The sequence below is a fragment of the Hylobates moloch genome, unplaced genomic scaffold (assembly GCF_009828535.3).
Source record: "Hylobates moloch isolate HMO894 unplaced genomic scaffold, HMol_V3 SCAFFOLD_15, whole genome shotgun sequence".
NCBI classification, from domain to species: domain Eukaryota; kingdom Metazoa; phylum Chordata; class Mammalia; order Primates; family Hylobatidae; genus Hylobates; species Hylobates moloch.
Window position 1 is genome coordinate 96,845,649 of NW_026652290.1, and position 21,282 is coordinate 96,866,930.

The 21,282-nt window shown below is 52.0% G+C and overlaps 1 protein-coding gene across 1 annotated transcript in view; it reads right to left on the bottom strand.

Annotated features, from left to right (window-relative positions):
- Positions 1-19,065, bottom strand: part of TMPRSS9 (transmembrane serine protease 9) — a 34,424-nt gene extending 15,359 nt beyond the window's left edge. Inside the window, exons 1-9 of the mRNA XM_058428133.1 lie at positions 18,924-19,065; positions 12,232-12,359; positions 10,308-10,375; positions 9,977-10,152; positions 7,186-7,227; positions 6,458-6,571; positions 5,094-5,265; positions 2,938-3,212; positions 877-1,013 (exon numbers count right to left, since the gene is read on the bottom strand). Of these exons, the coding sequence (XP_058284116.1) occupies positions 877-1,013; positions 2,938-3,212; positions 5,094-5,265; positions 6,458-6,571; positions 7,186-7,227; positions 9,977-10,152; positions 10,308-10,375; positions 12,232-12,359; positions 18,924-19,065 (1,254 nt within the window). The remainder of the gene's footprint in view (positions 1-876; positions 1,014-2,937; positions 3,213-5,093; positions 5,266-6,457; positions 6,572-7,185; positions 7,228-9,976; positions 10,153-10,307; positions 10,376-12,231; positions 12,360-18,923) is intronic.
- Between the last annotated feature and the right edge of the window lie 2,217 nt (positions 19,066-21,282).

Sequence of the window (21,282 nt, forward strand, 5' to 3'; positions counted from 1 at the left end):
ATGGCGCAATCTCAGCTCACTGCAACCTCCAGCTCCCAAGGTCCAGATGATTCTCCTGCCTCAGCCTCCCGAGGAGGAGCTGGGATTCCAGGCACCCGCCACCATGCCCGGCTAATTTTTGTATTTTTAGTAGAGACGAGGTTTCGCCATGTTGCTCAGGCTGGTCTCAAATTCCTGACCTCAAGTGATCCACCCACCTCGGCCTCCCATAGTGCTGGGATTACAGGCGTGAGCCACCTCGCCCAGCCCTGGAACCTTCTTGAGTTGAGCCTGCAGCTCACTCATGGCCCAGCTGACCACCCAGGGGCAAGAGTCCATGGGGTTCCCATAGACCAACCTTTCCTGTATAGATGGAGAGAATCTGATGCCCAGGGTATGTGCTGGCCTCATTCATACGAGAAGTGTTTCTTGGGTGCCACATTCTATCAGGCCCAGTGCTGGGAACAGTGTCTGTGTCCCCACACAAGTCCCGGTTTAGAGGGCAGCTAGGGGGATTTACACAGGGACCCCGTTGTAGCCAGGGAGATTACACAGGGACCCCAGGCTCTGTGGCACACACCTGGGCCCCACTGGAAGGGAGCAGGGAGCCATGGAGGGCAGAGGAGGGAGTGAAGTCAGGTTAGAGCTTCAGGAAGATCCTCTAAGCAGCACCTGCCTCTCAGTCCCAACTGCTTTAAAATTCCTCAAGAATGGGCATCCAGATATCTGTGAATCGCTCAGCATTTGAACAGGCTCATGTCTATTTCTGTGTTTTTCTGGGGTCTGGGGCATTGGGGGCTCACAACGGGCATCCAGATATCTGTGCATTGCTCAGCATTTGAACACACTCGTGTCTATTTTTGTGTTTTTCTGGGGTCTGGGGCGTTGGGGGCTTACCTGGCAGGAGTCCACCTTCCCATCCAGGTAGCCAGCACACACCATCCTGTCAGTGAGGGAGTGGCCGTACAGGCTGGCACACAGGGCCTGGTCCAGCAGCTCCACAGTGGCTTTCTGCAGCACCTCTGGCTTGACCACTGGCCCGATGGGGAGAGAAAAGCAGGGTGAGAATGCCGGAGCCCTGGCAGCCACTTTGAGCTGGGAGGCTGAAGGACATCTCTTTGAGCCTCCCTCAGTTTCCCCAGCTGCAAGCGTGGCCGCCTACAACACCTGGCTCTGAAACTGCAAAAGGTAAACTCCCCACCTGGCAACACTCTCTGCCTGGACAAGGAAGAGGCAGCAGACTTAACACCCCCAGCCGGAGGTCCTCATCTCCCCTCTGCAAGCTCCACCCCTCAGCATTCCCCATCTCAGGGATCTCAGGCCCCTCCTTCCAGGTCCACAGTCCTCAAATTCCAAGTTGGCCTCAAGTCAGCCCCCAAATATACCCAGAATCAGCCCCTGCCTCACACCCATCCTTGCCCAGGTCATTACAGCTCTTCCTCACTGCCTTCTCTTACTCTGGTCCCACCCCACTGAAATCCATTCCCAACCTGGCAGCCAGCACCACCCTTGCTAAATATTAAATCAGGTCATATCAACTCCAGCCCCGGGGGCTGCCTTGCTGTCCTCCCACCCCAGGGCCTTTGCACATGCTGTTCCCGCTGCCTGAAATGCTTGTCCCTGCAGAATCTGCCTGACTTCCTCCTTCCTCTCCTCTCTCCAGGAGGCATCTCCTGACCTCCCTATTTAAAGATGCAGCCCCCACCCCCACCTTATTTTTTTCCACTGGATTCATTTCCCTCTGTCAGTCATCTTGTGGCTGATTGACCACCTCCTGGAACTGCACCACCCAATACAGTAGCCACGGGCCACACGCGGCTATTTAGATGTGCATTTCAGTACAATAAGATCAATTTCTTTGGCTGGGTGAGGTGGCTCACACCTGTAATCCCAGCACGTTGGGAAGCCAAGGCGGGAAGATCACGAGGTCAGGAGATCGAGACCAGCCTGGCCAACATGGTGAAACTCTGTCTCTACTAAAAATACAAAAAGTTGCCAGGTGTGGTGGTGCGTAGTCCCAGCTACTCAGAGGCTGAGGCAAGAGAATCGCTTGAACCCGGAGGCAGAGGCTGCAGTGAGCAAAGATCGCACCACTGCACTCCAGCCTGGGCAACAAGAGCAAAACTCCATCTCAAAAAAAAAAAAAATCGCAGTAGCATCAATGATGGGTTATAAATATATCTTAGCAAGCAGTGGAATTCGTAAATACAGAATCAGAGAACAATGCAGACCCATTGTGTTTTTCTGCATTATTATTATTATTTTATTATTATTATTATTTTTTGAGACGGAGTCTCACTCTGTCGCCCAGGCTAGAGTGCAGTGGCACGATCTCGGCTCACTGCAAGCTCCACCTCCCGGGTTCACGCCATTCTCCTGCCTCAGCCTCCCGAGTAGCTGGGACTACAGGTGCCCGCCACCGCGCCGGGCTAATTTTTTGTATTTTTAGTAGAGATGGAGTTTCACCGTGTTAGCCAGGATGGTCTCGATCTCCTGACCTCGTGATCTGTCCGCCTCGGCCTCCCAAAGTGCTAGGATTACAGGGGTGAGCCACCGTGCCTGACCCTCTGCATTATTATTATTTTATTATTATTATTATTTTTTTGAGACGGAGTCTCCCACTGTCACCCAGGCTGGAGTCCAGTGGTGTGATCTTGGCTCACTGCAACCTCTGCCTCTTGGGTTCAAGCAATTCTCCTGTCTCAGCCTCCTGAGTAGCTGGAATTATAGGCGTGCACCACCATGCCAAGCTATTTTTTTTTTTTTTGTATTTTTTAGTAGAGATGGAGTTTCACTATGTTGGCCAGGCTGGTCTTGAACGCCTGACCTCGTGATCCACCCGCCTCGGCCTCCCAAAGTGCTGGGATTACAGGCGTGAGCCACTGCGCCCGGCCCTTTTCTGTGTTATTTGCCCGCCTGCCTGCCTGAGCTCCCTTGCAGGCCGAGGAAGATGCTTACGGAAGTCCTCCTTGAGGTAGCCCCAGCCTGAGATCAGGCACTTCTTGCGGGGTGGGAAGATGTGTGTGGCAGCCGGGAGGCACACAGGCTGGATGTGCCGGCTGAAAGGCAGAGGGTTGGTCAGCTCCAGCACCGCCACGTCGAAGTCAGCTGTGTCCGCGTTGTACAGGGGGTGCTTGACGATCTGGGCCACCCGGGCCCGCACGGTGCTGGCCTCCGAGCCGCTGAGGTAGGTGGCACCCACATAGGCCACCCACTCCGTCGGGTCTTGGAACCTGCAGGAGCAAACCCCAGCTCAGAGGCCACCGAGGGTCAGAGCCGTTGGGGGAGGCAGATGGGACACTCGCTTTGGGTGCAAAATGTAAGGGGTATCCCCCCTACATTCATAATCATTAATAGTATTTATAAAAATCAGGCCAGACACAGTGCCTCGTGCCTGTAATCCCACACTTTTGGAGGCTGAAGCGGGAGGATCACTTGAGCCCAGGAGTTCAAGACGAGCCTGGGCAACATAGCGAAACACAGTCTTTAAAAACAACAACAACAAAAAACAGGCCGGGTGCGGTGGCTCACGCCTGTAATCCCAGCACTTTGGGAGGCTGAGGCGGGTGGATCATGAGGTCAGGAGTTCAAGACCAGCCTGGCCAAGATGGTGAAACCCTGTCTCTACTAAAAATACAAAATTAGCCAGGCGTGGTGGTGGGCGCCTGTAATCCCAGCTACTCAGGAGGCTGAGGCAGGAGAATCGCTTGATCCCAGGAGGCAGAGGTTGCAGTGAGCCAAAACTGCACCATTGCACTCCAGCAGGGTGACAGAGTGAGACTCTGTCTCAAAAAAAAAAAAAAAAAAAAGGATATCACAACACAATGTTCTAAAAAATCAAAGTGAATGCAAAAAATGTCCACAATGAGCAAAACATCAACAAAATGTCATTAGTCACTGAGGAATGCAAGTCAAAACTGCGGGGAGATGCTACTTCACACCCACTGGGATGGCTACTCTCAAAAGAACAGCAAGTGGGCCGGGCACGGCAGCTCACACCTATAATCCCAGCACTTTGGGAGGTCGAGGCGGGTGGATCACGAGATCAGGAGTTCGAGACCAGTCTGGCCAACATAGTGAAACCCTGTCTGTACTAAAATTACACACAAAAAAATCAGCTGGGCGTGGTGGCAGGCACCTGTAATCCCAGCTACTCAGGAGGCTGAGGCAGAAGAATCGTGTGAATCCGGGAGGCGGAGGTTGCAGTGAGCCGAGATCGTGCCACTGCACTCTAGAGCCTGGGCGACAGAACGAGACTCTGTCTCAAAAAAAAAAAAAAAAAAAAAAATCAGCAAGTGGAGGATGTGGAGAAATTGCAACCCTTGTGCACCATTGGTGGGAATGTGAAATGCTAGAGTCGGGTGTGCCTGTAATCCCAGCACTTTGGGAGGCCAAGACAGGCGGATCACCTGAGGTCAAGGAGTTCGAGACCAGCCTGGACAACATGGCGAAAACCCATCTCTACTAATTATACAAAAAAAAAAATTAGCCAGGTGTGGTGGCGTGCACCTGTAGTCCCGGCTACTTGGGAGGCTGAGGCAAGAGAATTGCTTTATCCCAGGAGGCGGAGGTTGCAGTGAGCTGAGATCACACCACTGCACTCCAGCCAGGGCCACAGACACTCTGTCTCAAAAGAAAAAATAAAATAAAATAAAGAGGCTGGACACAGTGGCTCACGCCTGTAATCCCAGCGCTTTGGGAGGCCGAGGCGGGCGGATCACGAGGTCAGGAGATCGAGACCATCCTGGCTAACACGGTGAAACCCATCTCTACTAAAAATACAAACAAATTAGCCGGGCGTGGTGATGGGCACCTGTATTCCCAGCTACTCGGGAGGCTGACGCAGGAGAATGGCGTGAACCCGGGAGGTGGAGCTTGCAGTGAGCCGAGATCGCGCCACTGCACTCCAGCCTGGGTGACAGAGTGAGACTCCGTCTCAAAAAAAAAAAAAAAGAATGCCCTCAGATTCAACAACAGCAAAAGCAAAAAAGAAAGGAAAAGAAAAAATTACTTCAAAGGGCTCTAAGGAAACCAGAAGTGACGCCCCCAGTGCACGCGGGAAGGCAGGAGAAATACAGAGGGTTCGGGTTTGGCGCTTCGGGATGGGGGCTTACTCATTGAAGCAGTGAGCGGCAGACACCAGCCACCTGGCGTTGATGATGGTGGCCCCACAGAAGTGCTCCTTGTTCTCTCGAAGGCTGGCTTGCCAGGGAAACTCCCCCGGGGACGCTTCCACGCCGCCCACGATCCTGCCGGCCATCCTCCAGGCAGGCTGCAAGCCACATTCTGCAAGACAGCAGGTCACCAGCCAGGACCCCACGAAGGCAGGACCTCACCCTAAACTCCCAGAACATGCATCTCTGAGTCTCTCATCTACAGTCCCTGGGTTCAAAGAGATGCTTGGGGGCCCCTCCTTGGCTTCCCTAACTCTTCTGGGGTCTCCCCATCCCTCCCTCTTCAGCTCCTCTGGCTGCCCCATCCTGGCACGTAGCTCAAGCATCCAAGGTCACGTGCACCAGTGAGTGGCAGAGAAAGGTCTCTTAGCTGTGGGTAAGGGGTGATGACCACACGTACATGTTTGTGTAGGATATTGTGTCTCTTTGCTTATTTAGTCTACTTTTATGTCCTTCAGCAAAATTTTGTAATTCTTTTGTGTCTCGTCTTTTCCAGGTGGGTGCAGTGGAGCTCGGTCATGCAGTCCCTCCGGTTCCCTTTCCTTGGGACTACAGGCGCCTGCCACCACGCCCGGCTAATTTTTTTGTATTTTTAGTAGAGACGGGGTTTCATCGTGGTCTCGATCTCCTGACCTCGTGATCCGCCTGCCTCGGCCTCCCAAACTGCTGGGATTACAAGCGTGAGCCACCGTGCCCGGCCCGTATTTTTTCCTTTGTATCTTCTAATTTATTATTACTGTATAAAGCAAAATGACAGCTTTTTTTTTTTTTTTTTTTGAGACAGAGTTTTGCTCTGTAGCCCAGGCTGGAGTACAGTGGCGTGATCTTGGCTCACTGTAACCTTTACCAACCAGGTTCAAGGGATTCTCCTGCCTCAGCCTCCCAAAGTGCTGGGATGACAGGTGTGAGCCACCGTGCCCAGCTAATCTCTCCCAGCATTTTAACTGTCTCTTTCCATTGCTCAAATCCCTGTGGCCACACCCCACTGCTTACAGGACAGAGCTCCAGTCCCTGGTATTCAAGACTTCCCAGGCTTTGGCCACAACCTCTGTTTTCAGCCTGATATCTTCTCCCTCCTCTCCCCAGGCTTCTTCCCATCACATACCTGCACTTTTCCTTTACTCTGCTGTTTGCTCACGTTTCTCCCCACACCGTGGGTGCCCCTTTCTTTTCTCTGCCCAGCCCCCATAAATGCCAGGCCCGTGTGCCCGAGTGAAATAAGCACAGTGACCATAGACCAGAGCCAGCAGCTGACCCTGGAAAAGGGAAGGGGCCCAGAGACCAGGCCGGACAGGCAGACTGACCGCAGTGCACCTCGTCGGACCCATCGGAGCAGTCCTCCTGGTCGTCACACTCCGGGTTCACCTTGGTCACACACTGGCTGTTCTGGCAGGAAAAGGAGTTCCCTGGACAGCGGCCTGGGGACAGAAAAGAACCGACTTTCTGACCTCATGCTACGTCTCCTGGTTGCAGTAAAGCACCAGCTATACTTAGTACACCCAGGGTATGGAAACGTGGAAACTCTCTCTCTCCTTTTTTTTCCTTTTCCTTTTCTTGTTTTTATTTTTGTTTTTGAGACAGCGTCTGGCTCTGTTACCCAAACTAGAGTGCAGTGGTGCGATCACAGCTCACTGCAGCCTCTAACTCCAGGTTCAAGCAATCCTCCTGCCTCAGCCTCCTGAGTAGTTGGGACCACAGGTGCACACCACCAACCCAGGCTATTTATTTTATTTATTTATTTTTATTTTATTTTATTTTATTATTTATTTATTTTTATTTTATTTTTTTTTGAGACAGAGTTTCGCTCTTGCTGCCCAGGCTGGAGTGCAATGGCACGATCTCGGCTCACTGCAACCTCCGCCTCCCTGGTTGAAGCAATTCCCCTGCCTCAGCCTCCCAAAGTGCTGGGATTACAGATGTGAGCCACCGCGCCCAACCTTGTTCCAGGGATTCTTTCACTTCCTTGAAAGGAGGCTTAGGAAACCTCTGTCAGTAACTGCAATCAGAGAAAAGGCCAGAGAGAAAAACATACCTGATTTTAAGTCTCTTTCTGCCAAGGGTCCCTTATGTCTTCCTGCAACAAAACAAAGAAGATAGAAGCTCATTGAATAAGCGGTAAAACCCTTGGAACACGTCCTGTTGGCTGAGCACGCTGGCTCACACCTGTAATCCCAGCATTTTGGGAGGCTGAGGCGGGTGGATCACTTGAGGTCAGGAGTTCCAGACCAGCCTGGCCAACATTGTGAAACCCCGTCTCTACTAAAAATACAAAAATTAGCTGGGTGTGGTGGCGGGAGCCTGTAATCCCAGGTACTCGGGAGGCTGAGGCAGGAGAATCACTTGAACCCGGGAGATGGAGGTTGCAGTGACCCGAGATCGCACCATTGCACTCCAGCCTGGGCGACAGAGCGAGACTCCATCTCATAAACAAAAAAAAAAAAAAGAAAGAAAGAAAACGTCCTATTGCAGACAGGTCATGGAGTAAAGTGAGCAGCTGCCTTGTCCACCCTGGCGTCACTTAAATTCTACCTTCAATCAGCGAGGATGAAATCCACTTCAACACCGATTCTCAGTCTCACTAGCCCCAGGGCTCGCGCAGCCACCAAACTGCACAGGGCCTGGAACCTCCCTATCACCAAGGGAAGTTCTGTGAACGCTGGAGCAGAGGTTATTAAGACCTCAACCAGCATGTGACTGTTGGTGGGGAGGGAACCATAAATGTCCTGCACGTCAAGGTCAAGGTGACTTTTTTTTTTTTTTTTGAGACGGAGTCTCGCTCCATCTCCCAGGCTGGAGTGTAGTGGCGCGATCTCGGCTCACTGCAAACTCCGCCTCCCAGGTTCACGCCATTCTCCTGCCTCAGCCTGCCAAGTAGCTGGGACTACAGGCGCCCGCCACCACACCCGGCTAATTTTTTGTATTTTTAGTAGAGACAGGGTTTCACCGTGTTAGCCAGGATCATCTCGATCTCCTGACCTCGTGATCAACCCACCTCGGCTTCCCAAAGTGCTGGGAGTACAGGCGTGAGCCACCGCGCCCAGCCATTTTTTTTTTTTTTTTTTTTTTTTTTTAAGACAGAGTCTTGCTCTGTTGCCCAGGCTGGAATGCAGTGGTGTGATCTCGGCTCACTGCAACCTCCACCTCCACCAGGTTCAAGCAATTCTCCTGCCTCAGCCTCTCGAGTAGCTGGGATTACAGGCACCCGCCACCATGCCTGGCTAATTTTTTTATTTTTAGTAGAGATGGGGTTTCACCATGTTGGTCAGGCAGGTCTCAAACTCCTGACCTCAGGTGATCCACCCACCTCAGTCTCCCAAAGTGCTGGGATTACAGGCATGAGCCACTGCACCTGGCAACAAATCTTTAACAATACTTGCAACTGACTCTCCAATCATGACCTGCTGCACCTTACAATTTTTTTATTTTTTAAACCCAAGTGCCTACAAAATCATGCACCGTATAATTTTATTTTTTTATTAATTTTTTTTTTTGAGATGGAGTCTCACTCTGTCAACCCAGGCTGGAGTGCAGTAGTGCAACCTTGGCTCACTGCAACCTCCGCCTCCCGGGTTCCAGCAATTCTCTTGCCTCAGCCTCCTGAGCAGCTGGGATTACAGGCACGTGCCACCACACCCAGCTCATTTTTGTATTTTTTGGAGTTTCGCCGTGTTGGCCAGGCTGGTCACGACCTCCTGAACTGAAGTGATCAGCCCACTTTGGCCTCCCAAAGTGCTGGAATTACAGGCATGAGCCACCGCACCCAGCCTTCCATACAATTTTATTAGAATGTAGCATTTATCCTTAATTCTACAGTAGGGGTTGGCCAACTACGGCCATGGGCCAAATCCAGCCCACTGCTTCTTATTGTTAATAAGTTTCATCGGTAAACAGCCACACCCATTCATTTATGTATTGTCTGTGGCTGCTTTTGTGCTACAAATAGCAGAGCTGAGTGCTTGTCACAGAAACCCAAGAGACCACAAAGATGAAAATATTAACTGGGCGCGGTGGCTCACAGCTATAATCCCAGCACTTTGGAAGGCCAAGGCAGGAGGATCACCTGAGGTCAGGAGTCCAAGACCAGCCCAGTACACATGGTGAAACCCCATCTCTACTAAAAATACAAAAATTAGCCAGGTGTGGTGGTGCCTGCCTGTCATCCCAGCTACTCGGGAGTGAGCTGGGAGCTACTGAGGCAGGAGAATTGCTTGAACCCGGGAGGCAGAGGTTGCAGTGAGCCAGGACTTCACCACTGCACTCCAGCCTGGGCAACAGAGTGAAAGCCCGTCTCAAAAATGAAAAAAACGGAAAAGAGAAGACAACACAACACAACAACACAACACAACACAACACTCTGGCTCTTTACAGAACAAGATGGCTGACCCCTGGTCCACACCATTAAGGCAAAGGCAATGTCAGTTTTTATGTTTGTTTGTTTTTGAAATGAAGTTTCACTCTTTTTGCCCAGGCTGGAGTGCAATGGCACGATCTCGGCTCACTGCAACCTCCACCTCCCAGGTTGAAGCGATTCTCCTGCCTCAGCCTCCTGTGTAGTTAGGATTACAGGTGCACACCACCACACCCAACTGATTTTTGTATTTTTAGTACAGACGGGGAGTTGGCCAGGCTGGTCTCAAACTCCTGGCCTCAGGTGATCCACCCGCCTGGGCCTCCCAAAGTGCTGGGATTACAGGCATGAGCCACCACGCCTGGCCAGTTTGTTTTCTTTTTATGGGAAGGGGTGGATATCAAAATGTATCTTGCAACACCTGCCCCCTTCCAGCCTCCTCGTGATGGGGTTTCGGTCTCGGCTGCCCACTCACCTGTGAGCTCAGCCGACACAATTGTGCCATAGGCAGCCAGGGAGATGCCGTGCTCCTGCAGCCTTGCCCGGATCCCTCGCTGCAACAGCTCCTCCTCCACTCCCAGGCTCAGCGTCTGGAGGGGTCGCAGCAGAAAGTGCAGCTGGAAATGTACGAGGACACTGGAGTTCCCATCCCTAGAGGTATGGAGGAGAGGCCCTTGGAGCGGGAGGGGCTCCTCCCTGATGGAATCGTCTGGAATCTTCTAGAATCTTCCAAACTTTTCTGGAATCCTCCAGAAACTCCCAGATGTCCACCAAGTTTCCTTCACCCAATGGAAGCTCCAACTCACCTGTAATTTAGCACCGTGCAACCCACGCAGCTTGCCTCTAACTCTGTCTTCTGAAAACTACTTACAAACTGCAATAGAAACAAGAACATCAAATGTTGAGACCCACAGCATGGGCACCCCGGCACTGCAGAGGCCTGTCAGGTGTTGGAGGGAGCTGGAGAAGGGGTAGCTTCCATGAGAAAGCATTTCCTTTTATTTATTATTTTAAATTTTTAAATTTTTATCTGTATGTATGTATGAATTTATTTATTTATTTTGAGAGAGTCTTGCTCTGTCGCCCAGGCTGGAGTACAGTAGCGCAATCTCTGCTCACTGCAACCTCCGCCTCCCGGGTTCAGTGATTCTGCTGCCTCAGTCTCCCAAGTAGCTGGGATTACAGGTGCCCGCCACCATGCCCACCTAATTTTTTGTATTTTTAGTAGAAATGGGGTTTCACTATGTTGGCCAGGCTGGTCTCGAATTCCTGACCTCGTGATCCACCTGCCTGGGCGTCCCACAGTGCTGGGATTACAGTTGTGAGCCACCACGCCCAGACTTATGTTTTATTTTTAAATTTTTTATTGTTATTATTATTTTGAGACAGAGTCTTGCTCTGTCGCCTGGGGTGGAGTGCAGTGGCACGATCTCGACTCATTGCAACTTCTGCCTCCCAGGTTCAAGCAATTCTCCTGCCTCAGCCTCCCAAGTAGCTGGGATTACAGGCACACACCACCATGCCTGGCTAATTTTTTGTATTTTTTAGTAGGGACAGGGTTTCACTATGTTGGCCAGGCTGGTCTTGAACTCCTGACCTCGTGATCTGCCCACCTCGGCCTCCCAAATTAGCCGGGCATGGTGGTGTGTGCCTGCAGTCCCAGCTACTCGGGAGGCTGAGGTGGGAGGATTGCTTGAGCCCAGGAGGCGTTACAGGCGTGAGCCACCGCGCCCAGCCTACACCGTGTTATCTTTTCCCTTTTCCTGCTTTCTGGGGATGCCTCATTTTACATTCCCCTGGGCTGGGTGCGGTGGCTCACGCCTGTCATCCCAGCACTTTGGGAGGCCGAGGAGGGTGGATCACTTGAGGTCAAGAGTTCAAGACCAGCCTGGCCAACATGGTGAAATTCCATCTCTACAAAAAATACAAAAATTAGCTAGGTTTGGTGGTGGGTGCCTATAACCCTGGCTACTCAGGAGGCTGAGACAGGAGAATCGCTTGAACCCGGGAGGCAGAGGTTGCAGTGAGCCACGATCCTGCCACTGCACTCCAGCCTGGGCAACAGAGCAAGACTCTGTCTCAAAAAACTAAAATCAAACACATTCCCCCAGCTATGCATGAGGGCTCTGATTCCCATTTAGAATAAAATGCAAAACTCTAAATGTGGCGGGTCGGGTATGGCAACTCACGCCTGTAATCCCAGCACTTTGGGAGGCCGTGGAGGGAGGATCATTTGAGGTCAGGAGTTCAAGACCATCCTGTCCTACATGGTGAAACCCCGTCTCTACTAAAAATACAAAAAGCAGCTGGACGTGGTGGTGTACACCTGTAATCCCAGCTACTTGGGAGGCTGAGGCAGGAGAATCACTTGAACCTGAGCAGCGGAGGTTGCAGTGAGCCGAGATCATTCCACTGCACTCCAGCCTGGGCGACAGAGTAAGACTCCGTCTCAAACAAACAAACAAACAAACAAACAAACAAAACCTCTAAATGTGACCTAAAGTCCCATATGAGTATGTCCCCAGTGGATACGGCTCTGCCTTGCAGGTACCTGCCTTGGCCACCTAGCCTCGTCTTGCCCGCCCCATGGCCTGGCGTCCCGGTCTCACAGCCTCCACCTCAGCCTCGTTGCCTGTGGCCTGCCTCCCTCCCACATGGAAAGCAGCTCCAGGTCAAAGCCCCCGGCCACCCGCTCTTCCTCCCTAGCCTCCAAACACAGACCACCCTCACCAGTGCCTCCAGAGTGGGCGTCAACGTGCGGTGATAGTCCGAGGTCTCCCGCAGCAAACTGCTGGCCCACCGGATTCCCCGCAGCTCGGCCGTGTGGTCCACGTGGACGCCCTGTGTGGAGAGGAAGGCTGGGGACGAGACCAGGGCCCGTGAGAGAGCCCACTTTTGGGGGCTCAGGGTTCCACTCAGCTGCCACCCGGGCCCCGCCGTATCCGCACCCACACCCCCTGGTGGTCACTCCTGACACACAGTGGGGTGGCCAACACCCCTCTGTTTGCCCTGAATAGCTACTCACAGGGCTCTCCCTCAATTCCCAAAAGCATCCTGGTTTGGAGCTGAATTCTACCACAGCCACCCACCCGGAGGTCCCCAGGTACAGCACAAGGTGGATGAGCGTCAAGTTTGAGCCCCAGACGCCCCCGCGTTTTCCTCGAAGGCAGGAAGAGGTCCTGCTCATGCCTGTCTCCCATGCAGTGCCTGGCCCAGGATCCGAGCTGACTTCAGGGAGTAACCGCTGGAATGGCATCAGGGATGGTGAAATGACAGTCCCCACCTCCTACTGCAGGGGCATGAGCACAGCCAGAGGCCGTCAGGACTCTCCGGCCACAGTCCCATGAGGTCATCTTCAAAAACCACTGGTTGGTTTGTGTTTGTTTGTTTGAGACAGAGTCTCGCTCTGTCACCCAGGCTGGAGTGCAGTGGCGTGATCTCGGCTCACTGCAAGCTCCACCTCCCGGGTTCATGCCATTCTCCTGCCTCAGCCTCCCAGGTAGCTGGGACTACAGGTGCCTGCCATCACCACGCCCGGCTAATTTTTTTTGTATTTTCAGTAGAGACAGGGTTTCACTGTGTTAACCAGGATGGTCTCTATCTCCTGACCTTGTGATCTGCCCTCCTCGGTCTCCCAAAGTGCTGGGATTACAGATGTGAGCCACCACGCCCAGCCTGTTTGTTTTCAGACAGAGTTTTGCTCTTGTTGCCCATGCTGGAGTGCAATGGCATGATCTCACCTCACCATAACCTCTGCCTCCCGGGTTCAAGCGATTCTCTACCGCCTCAACCTCCGGAGTAGCTGAGATTACAGGCATGCACCACCATGCCCAGCTAGTAGGGACGGGGTTTCTCCATGTTGGTCAGGCTAGTCTCAAACTCCCCACCTCAGATGATCCGCCAGCCTTGGCTTCCCAACGCGCTGGGATTAACAGGCATGAGCCACCGCGCCCAGCCTTGTTTGTTTTGAGATAGGGTCTCACTCTGTCACCCAGGCTGGAGTGCAGTGGTGTTTTCTCGGCTCGCTGCAACCTCCGTCTCCCGGGTTCAAGTGATCCTCCTGCCTCAGCCTCCTGCCTCAGCCTTCTCAGTAGCTGGGATTACAGGCGTGGACCCCCACACCTAGCTAGTTTTTTTGTATTTTTAATTGAGAGTGGGTTTCACCATGTTGGCCAGGCTGGTCTGGAACTCCTGACCTCAGGCGATCCACCCGCCTTGGCCTCCCCAAGTGCTGAGATTACAGGCGTGAGCCACTGCACCCAGCCTTAATTTTTGTATTTTTAGTAGAGATGGGGTTTCGCCACGTTGGCCAGGCTGGTCGGGAACTCCTGACCTCAGGTGATCTGCCCGCCTCAGCCTCCCAAAGTGCTGGGATGACAGGCGTGAGCCACCACGCCCGGCAGAAAGCACTGGTTTTTAGCTGTTGGCTATGTTGTGTCCAAAGTACAGCAAAAATAATAGTCATAAAAAATTCCTATGCTGATTCAAGCAGCAGAAGAAAAAAATCTAAATAAAAACGAGAGCAACCACAGAAACCATGAGAGCACGAGTTTTGGTCAAAAATACGTTAAAACTACCAGAAGTGCCAGGCGCGGTGGCTCACGCTTGTAATCCCAGCACTTTGGGAGGCCGAGGCGGGCGGATCACAAGGTCAGGAGATCGAGACCACAGTGAAACCCCGTCTCTACTAAAAAAATACAAGGCGGACTTGCATGAAGGGACATCCACTGCATGACCCAGCATAGAGGAGACCCTCTCAAAAAAAAAAAAAAAATACCAAAATGGCCGTAATTACATTTAAACTATGCAAATAGCAACCGTGTAAACCGTGAAAGCTGGGTCCCAATTCCGTTTATCCTAAATGGAGAGATATGCTAGATGGGTATTTACATACCCATATATTCAGTAGATAGAAAATTCTGAACCAGTTCTAAAAACGGTATGTTTTCTCGTTCAAGAAACTAAAAATAAAGAAACACAAGCACCCTGGTGGGCGGACTGAATTGCCCCGCCTGTGTCCCAACCTCACTCTGTTTCTACTCTAAACAACTGCAGATTCAGGAAGTTGCAGAAATAGTTCCGAACGTCTCCCGCTCTCCACTCAGCCTCTCCTGACATCTCCAACTAAAATGGTGAGCTGTTTGGGAAGGGCTGAATTCTCATTTTTATTTTTTAAAATGTTTTTTTTTTTTTTGAGACAGGGTCTCTATTGTTCGGGCTTCAGTACGGTGGCGCAATCACAGCTCACTGCAGCCTGGACCTCCTGGGCTCAGGTGATCCTCCTGCCTCAGCCTCCCAAGTAGCTGGGACCACAGGCGCCCACCATCACGCCTGGTTGGCTGGCTTTCTCTCTCTTTCTTTGACGGAGTCTCACACTCTGTTGTCAGGCTGGGATGCAGTGGCACGATCTTGGCTCACTGCAACCTCTGCGTCCTGGCTTCAAGCGATTCCCTTGCCTTAGCTTCCCGAGTAGCTACGACTACAGGCACGTGCCACCAGGCCCAACGAATGCTTTTTGTATTTTAGAAGAGACGGGGTTTCACCGTGTTGGCCAGAATGGTCTCAATCTCCTGACCTCATGATCCGTCAGATCCGGCCTCCCAGAGTGCTGGGATTACAGGCAGGAGCCACCGCGCCCGGCTTTTTTCTTTTCTTTCCTTTTTGGACACATGATCTCCCTCTGTTGGCCAGGTTGGAGTGCAGTGGCACGATCTCGGCTCACTGCAACCTCCACTTCCCGGGTTCAAGCAATTCTCCAGCCTCAGCTTCCCGCGTAGCTGGGATTACAGGTGCACACCAGTCTGCCCAGCTAATTTTTGTATTTTTAGTAAAGACAGGGTTTCACCATGTTGGCCAGGCTGGTCTCAAACTTCTGACCTCATGATCTGCCTGCGTCGGCCTCCCAAAGTGCTGGGATTACGGGGGTGAGCCACCATGCCCGGCCCTGGCTAATTTTTTGTAGAAACAGGGTTTCACCATGTTACTGTGTCCGAAATTGGTGGGTTCTTGGTCTCACTGACTTCAACAACGAAGCTGCAGACCCTCGCGGTGAGTGCTACAGTTCCTAAAGATGGCGTGTCCGGAGTTTGTTCTTTCTGATGTTCGGACGTGTTCAGAATTTCTTACTTCTGGTGGGTTCGTGGTGTCACTCGCTTGAGGAGTGAAGCTGCAGACCTTCGCGGTGAGTGTTACAGCTCTTAAGGTGCCCTGTCTGGAGTTGTTCATTCCTCCCGGTGGGTTTGTGGTCTTGCTAGCCTCAGGAGTGAAGCTGCAGACCCTTGCAGTGTTACAGCTCATAAAGACAGTATGGAACCAGAAAACCAGCAGCAGCAAGATTTATTGCAACAAGCAAAAGAACAAACCTTCCACAGTGCAGAAGACCGGAATGGGTTGCTGCTGCTAGCCCGAGCAGCCTGCTTTTATTCCCTTATCTGGCTCCACCCACATCCTGCTGATTGGTCCACTTTACAGAGAGCTGATTGGCCCATTTTACAGAGGGCTGATTGGTCCATTTTACAGAGAGCCGGCCAGGCGCGGTGGCTCAGGCTTGTAATCCCAGCACTTTGGGAGGCCGAGGCGGGCGGATCACGAGGTCAGGAGATCGAGACCACGGTGAAACCCCGTCTCTACTAAAAATACAAAAAATTAGCCGGGCGTGGTGGCGGGCGCCTGTAGTCCCAGCTACTCGGAGAGGCTGAGGCAGGAGAATGGCGTGAACCCAGGAGGCGGAGCTTGCAGTGAGCCGAGATTGCGCCACTGCACTCCAGCCTGGGCGACAGAGCGAGACTCCGTCTCAAAAAAAAAATAAATAAATAAATAAAAACAAAAAAAAAATACAGAGAGCTGATTGCTCCGTTTTGACAGGGTGCTGATCGGTGCATTTACAATCCCTGAACCAGACACAAAGTGCTGATTGGTGCATTTACAATCCTTTAGCTAGACACAGAAGTTCTCCAAATCCCCACTAGATTAGCTAGACACAGAGCACTGATTGGTGTGTTTACAAACCTTGAGCTAGACACAGGGTGCTGATTGGTGCATTTACAAACCTTTAGCTAGAGGTAAAAGTTCTCCAAGTCCCCACTAGATTCGCTAGACACAGAGTGCTGATTGGTGCATTCACTAAACCCAAGCTAGACACACAGTGCTGATTGGTGCATATACAATCCTCCAGCTAGACATAAAAGTTCTCCAAGTTCCCACTCCACTCAGGAGCCCAGCTGGCTTCTCCCTGCCCGGCTAATTTTTTGCATTTTTTGTAGAGACAGGGTTTCGCCATGTTACCAGGCTGAACTGGAACTCCTGGGCTCAAGCAATCCTCCCGTTTCAGCCTCCCAGAGTGTTGTGATTACAGGCGGGAGCCACCACACCTGGCCTTAAGTGCTTCTTGAAAGACTTCCTGGTGGGGCGCCGTGGCTCAGGCCTGTAATCCCAGCACTTTTGGAGGCCAAGGCAGGTGGATCACTTGAGGTCAGGAGTTCGAAACCATCCTGGCCAACATGGCAAAACCCCATCTCTACTAAAAATACAGAAATTAGCTGGGCATGGTGGCACACACCTGTAATCTCAGCTACCCAGGAGGCTGAGGCAGGAGAATTGCTTGAACCTGGGTGGTGGAGGTTGCAATGAGCTGAGATCGTGCCATTGCACTCTGTCACGCCTGGGAGACAGACAGTGAGACTATCTCAAAAGAAAAAAAAAAAAAAGACTTCCTTTCAGGGGGGTCCTGATGGAAATTATATTTATCTGTTGTTCCCAAAATGTATTTGTTACAATGCAGATGAGAAACTCTGCCCCGCCCCTGCCTCTCACTAGTGTGAGGACGGACACACACACACACATCCATGCACACATAGATACATACGCAGACACACACATGCATGCACAAACGCATGCAAATGAACACGTGTTTACCATGCAGTCATGCACACACAAACACACTCACACGAGGAATCCAAATTGTATTGCACTTGGTACCCACGGCCACTAGAGGGCCTCAGTCAAACGTGTCTGGCTCTGGGAGTTTCCAGAAGTTCCACAAATATTTAAAAAAAAAAAAAAAAAAAAGGATTCTCATAGGATCGTGAACTTACTATTTCGCCACACAAGAGCATTTCTCCCCAAATTGCTGTTTATTATCATCATTTAAATGTTAAAATTAACTTTTTTTTTTTTTTTTGAGATGGAATCGCTCTGTCACCCAGGCTGGAACGCAAGGGCATGATCTCGGCTCACCGCAAACTCTGCCTCCTCCTGGGTTCAAGCAATTCTCCTGCCTCAGCCTCCCAAGTAGCTGGGATAACAGGCGTGCACCACCATACCCAGCTATTTTCTTTCTCTTTCTCTTTCTTTCTTTCTTTCTTTTTTAGTAGAGATGGGGTTTCACCATGTTGGTCAGGGTGGTCTCGAACTCCTCACCTCATGATCTGCTCACTTCAGCCTCCCAAAATGTTGAGATTACAGGTGTGAGCCACTGCATCCGGCCTTATTTTTTATTTATTTATTTTTTTTTGAGATGGAGTCTCACTCTGTCACCCAGGCTGGAGTGCAGTGGTGCGATCTCAGCTCACTGCAACCTCCATCTCCCGGGTTCAAGCCACTCTCCTGCCTCAGCCTCCTGAGTAGCTGGGACTACAAGCACCACCACGCCTGGGTAATTTTTTGTATTTTCTGTAGATGGAGGGCTTTACCATATTGCCCAGGCTATTCTCAAACTCCTGGGCTCCGATGGTCCTCCCGCCTCAGCCTCCCAAAGTGCTGGAATTACAGGCGTGAGCCACCACTCCCAACCCAATTGCTCCGCTTTATAAAAATACTTTTGGGTCTGGGCTCGGTGGCTCATGCCTGTAATCCCAGCACTTTGGGAGCCCGAGGCGGGCAGATCATGAGGTCAGGAGATCGAGACCATCCTAGCTAATACGGTGAAACCCCGTCACTACTAAAAATACAAAAAATTAGCTGGGCGTGGTGGCGGGCGCCTGTAGTCCCAGCTACTGAGGGAGGCTGAGGCAGGAGAATGGTGTGAACCCGGGAGGCGGAGCTTGCAGTGAGCCGAGATCGCGCCACTGTACTCCAGCCTGGGTGACAGAGCGAGACTCCGTCTCAAAAAAAAAAAAATACTTTTGCGTATTTTGCTGATTTGCCAAAATTTAAAACAAGGTCATTTCCTTATCTCTGTTTCTCTGTCACCCCAGCTGTGAAAACTTCCTTTGGGAGCTTCTTTAATCGGGAAAACTGACACACGCAGGAACTCATCTGCTCCACTCCCCGCCCACCCGCCTGACCTAGGGCAGCCTTCATTTCCACGCCTAGACTAACTGCCCTTTGATTCTAAGATGGCCGTGGAGACACCATCAAGTCACTTCCCGGTGACTGCACACGTCCCTTGTTTTGTGAACCCAGCCAATCCCACAGCCACTTACCCAAAAGGACTCCCAGGGTGAGGACGACAAGGCTGGTGGCCACCACGCTAATGGTGACCACTCGACAGCACGCGGCATCCGGAGCAGAGACTTCCTTGGTTGTCCTGGGCACGAGGTGTACGTCAGCCACAGTGGGCTCCATGGCTCAGAGACACGCAGACAGCAAGCTGGATGCTACACAGCAAGACAGAAACATGGGGTCAGAGGCTGTAGGTGCTTCTCTTCCCATAAGCAAGGGTTGCAACTGTGCCCTTAAAAATGGCCGGGCGCGGTGGCTCACGCCTGTAATCCCAGCACTTTGGGAGGCTGAGGCGGGCGGATCATTTGAGGTCAGGAGTTCCAGATCAGCCCGGCCAACATGGTGAAACCCCATCTCTACTAAAAATACAAAATTAGCCAGGCATGTTGGTGCACACCTGTAATCCAGCTACCCAGGAGGCTGAGGCAGGAGAATCGCTTGAACCCAGGAGGCAGAGGCTGCACTGAGCCGAGATCGCGCTTCTGCACTCCAGCCTGGGTGACAGAGCGAGACTAAAAAAAAACAAAAAACCGGATGCGGTACCTCATGCCTGTAATCCCAGCACTTTGGGAGGCCAAGGTGGGTGAATCACTTGAGGTCAAGAGTTTGAGACCAGCTTGGCCAACATGGTGAAACCCCGTCTCTACTAAAAATACAAAAAATTAGTCAGGCGTTGTGGTGGGCGCCTGTAATCCCAGCTACTCAGGAGGCTGAGGCAGGAGAATCGCTTGAACCTGGGAGGCAGAGGTTGCAGGGAGCTGAGATCACGCCACCGCACTCCAGCCTGGCGACAGAGCGAGACGCCGTCTCAGAAAAAAAAAAAAAAAAAGGTGGAACGTGACTGCTGGCTGGGCCGCTGCGTGAGGGTGAGGGGCTCCCGTGGGTCGCTGTGGTCCATTGCTAGAAAGAGTAAGTCTGAGGTTCCCACAGCTGCTGCAACAAAGGACCCCACGCTTGGGGGCTTAGAGGAACACTGAGTTATTGGCAAGGCGTGGTGGCTCACACCTGTAATCCCAGCATTTGGGGAGGCTGAGGCGGGAGGATTGCTTGAGTCCAGGAGTTTGAGACCAGCCTGGGCAATATAGTGAGACCCCCATCTCCACAAAAAAATAAGCAAAAATTAGCCAGATGTGGTGGCTCATGCCTGTGATCCTAGCAACTCAGGAGGCTGAGGCAGGAGGATCGCTTGAGCCCAGCAGGTGGAGGCTGCAGTGAGCTGTGATTGTGCCACTGTACTCCAGCATGGATGACAGAGCCAGACCCTGTCTCAGAAAATTTTAAAATGGAATACTGATTTATTATCTCACAGTTCTGAAAGTCAGAGGTCTGAGATCCATCTCATAGGGCTCACCGTCAAGCTGTGGGCAGGCCTGGGCCCTTCTGGGGGATCCAAGGGAGAATCCGTTTTCCACCTTTCCCAGCGTCTCAAGCCTCAGCGCCCCTTCCTCCCCCTTCACAGCCACGGTGCGGCCTCTTCCAGTCTCTCTCTGACTGTCATCCTCCCGCCTCCTTTTTTTTTGAGACAGGGTCTTTCTCTGTTGCCCAGGCTGGAGTGCAGTGGTGTGATCACAGCTCACTGCAGCCTCCACCTCCTGGGCTCAAGCGATCCTCCCACCTCCGCCTCCTAGTAGCTGGGGCCACATGCGTGTGCCACTACGCCCGGCTAATTTATTTTTTTGTAGAGAGGGGGTCTTCCTATGTTGCCCAAGCTGGTTTCAAACTCCTGACCTCATGCGATCCTCCCACCTGGGCCTCCCAAAGTGCTGGGATGACAGGCGTGAACCACCGCGCTGGCAGCAGTAAATATTTTCATGCTCACAAGGCAGTGAGGACTGTGTCCCTTCACTCTCCCATTGTCACGCTAAAGCAGCCGACCATGTGTAAAGAATTAGACACAACTATGTTCTCGTCACACTTTATGGACACTAAAATTCAAATCCTGGCTGGGCACAGTGGCTCACGCCTGTAACCCTATCTTTGGTTTTTTTTTTTTTTTTGAGATGGAGTTTCGCTCTGTCGCCCAGGCTGGAGTGCAGTGGCACAATCTCGGCTCACTGCAAGCTCCGCCTCCCGGGTTCACGCCATTCTCCTGCCTCAGCCTCTCCGAGTAGCTGCGACTACAGGCGCCCGCCACCACGCCCGGCTAATTTTTTGTATTTTTAGTAGAGACGGGGTTTCACCGTGTTAGCCAGGATGATGTCAATCTCCTGATCTCCTGATCCGCCCGCCTCAGCCTCCCAAAGTGCTGGGATTACAGGCATGAGCCACCGCTCCCGGCCAATCCCATCTCCTTAGGAGGCCGTGGCAGGACAATCGCTTGAGTCCAGGAGTTTGAGACCA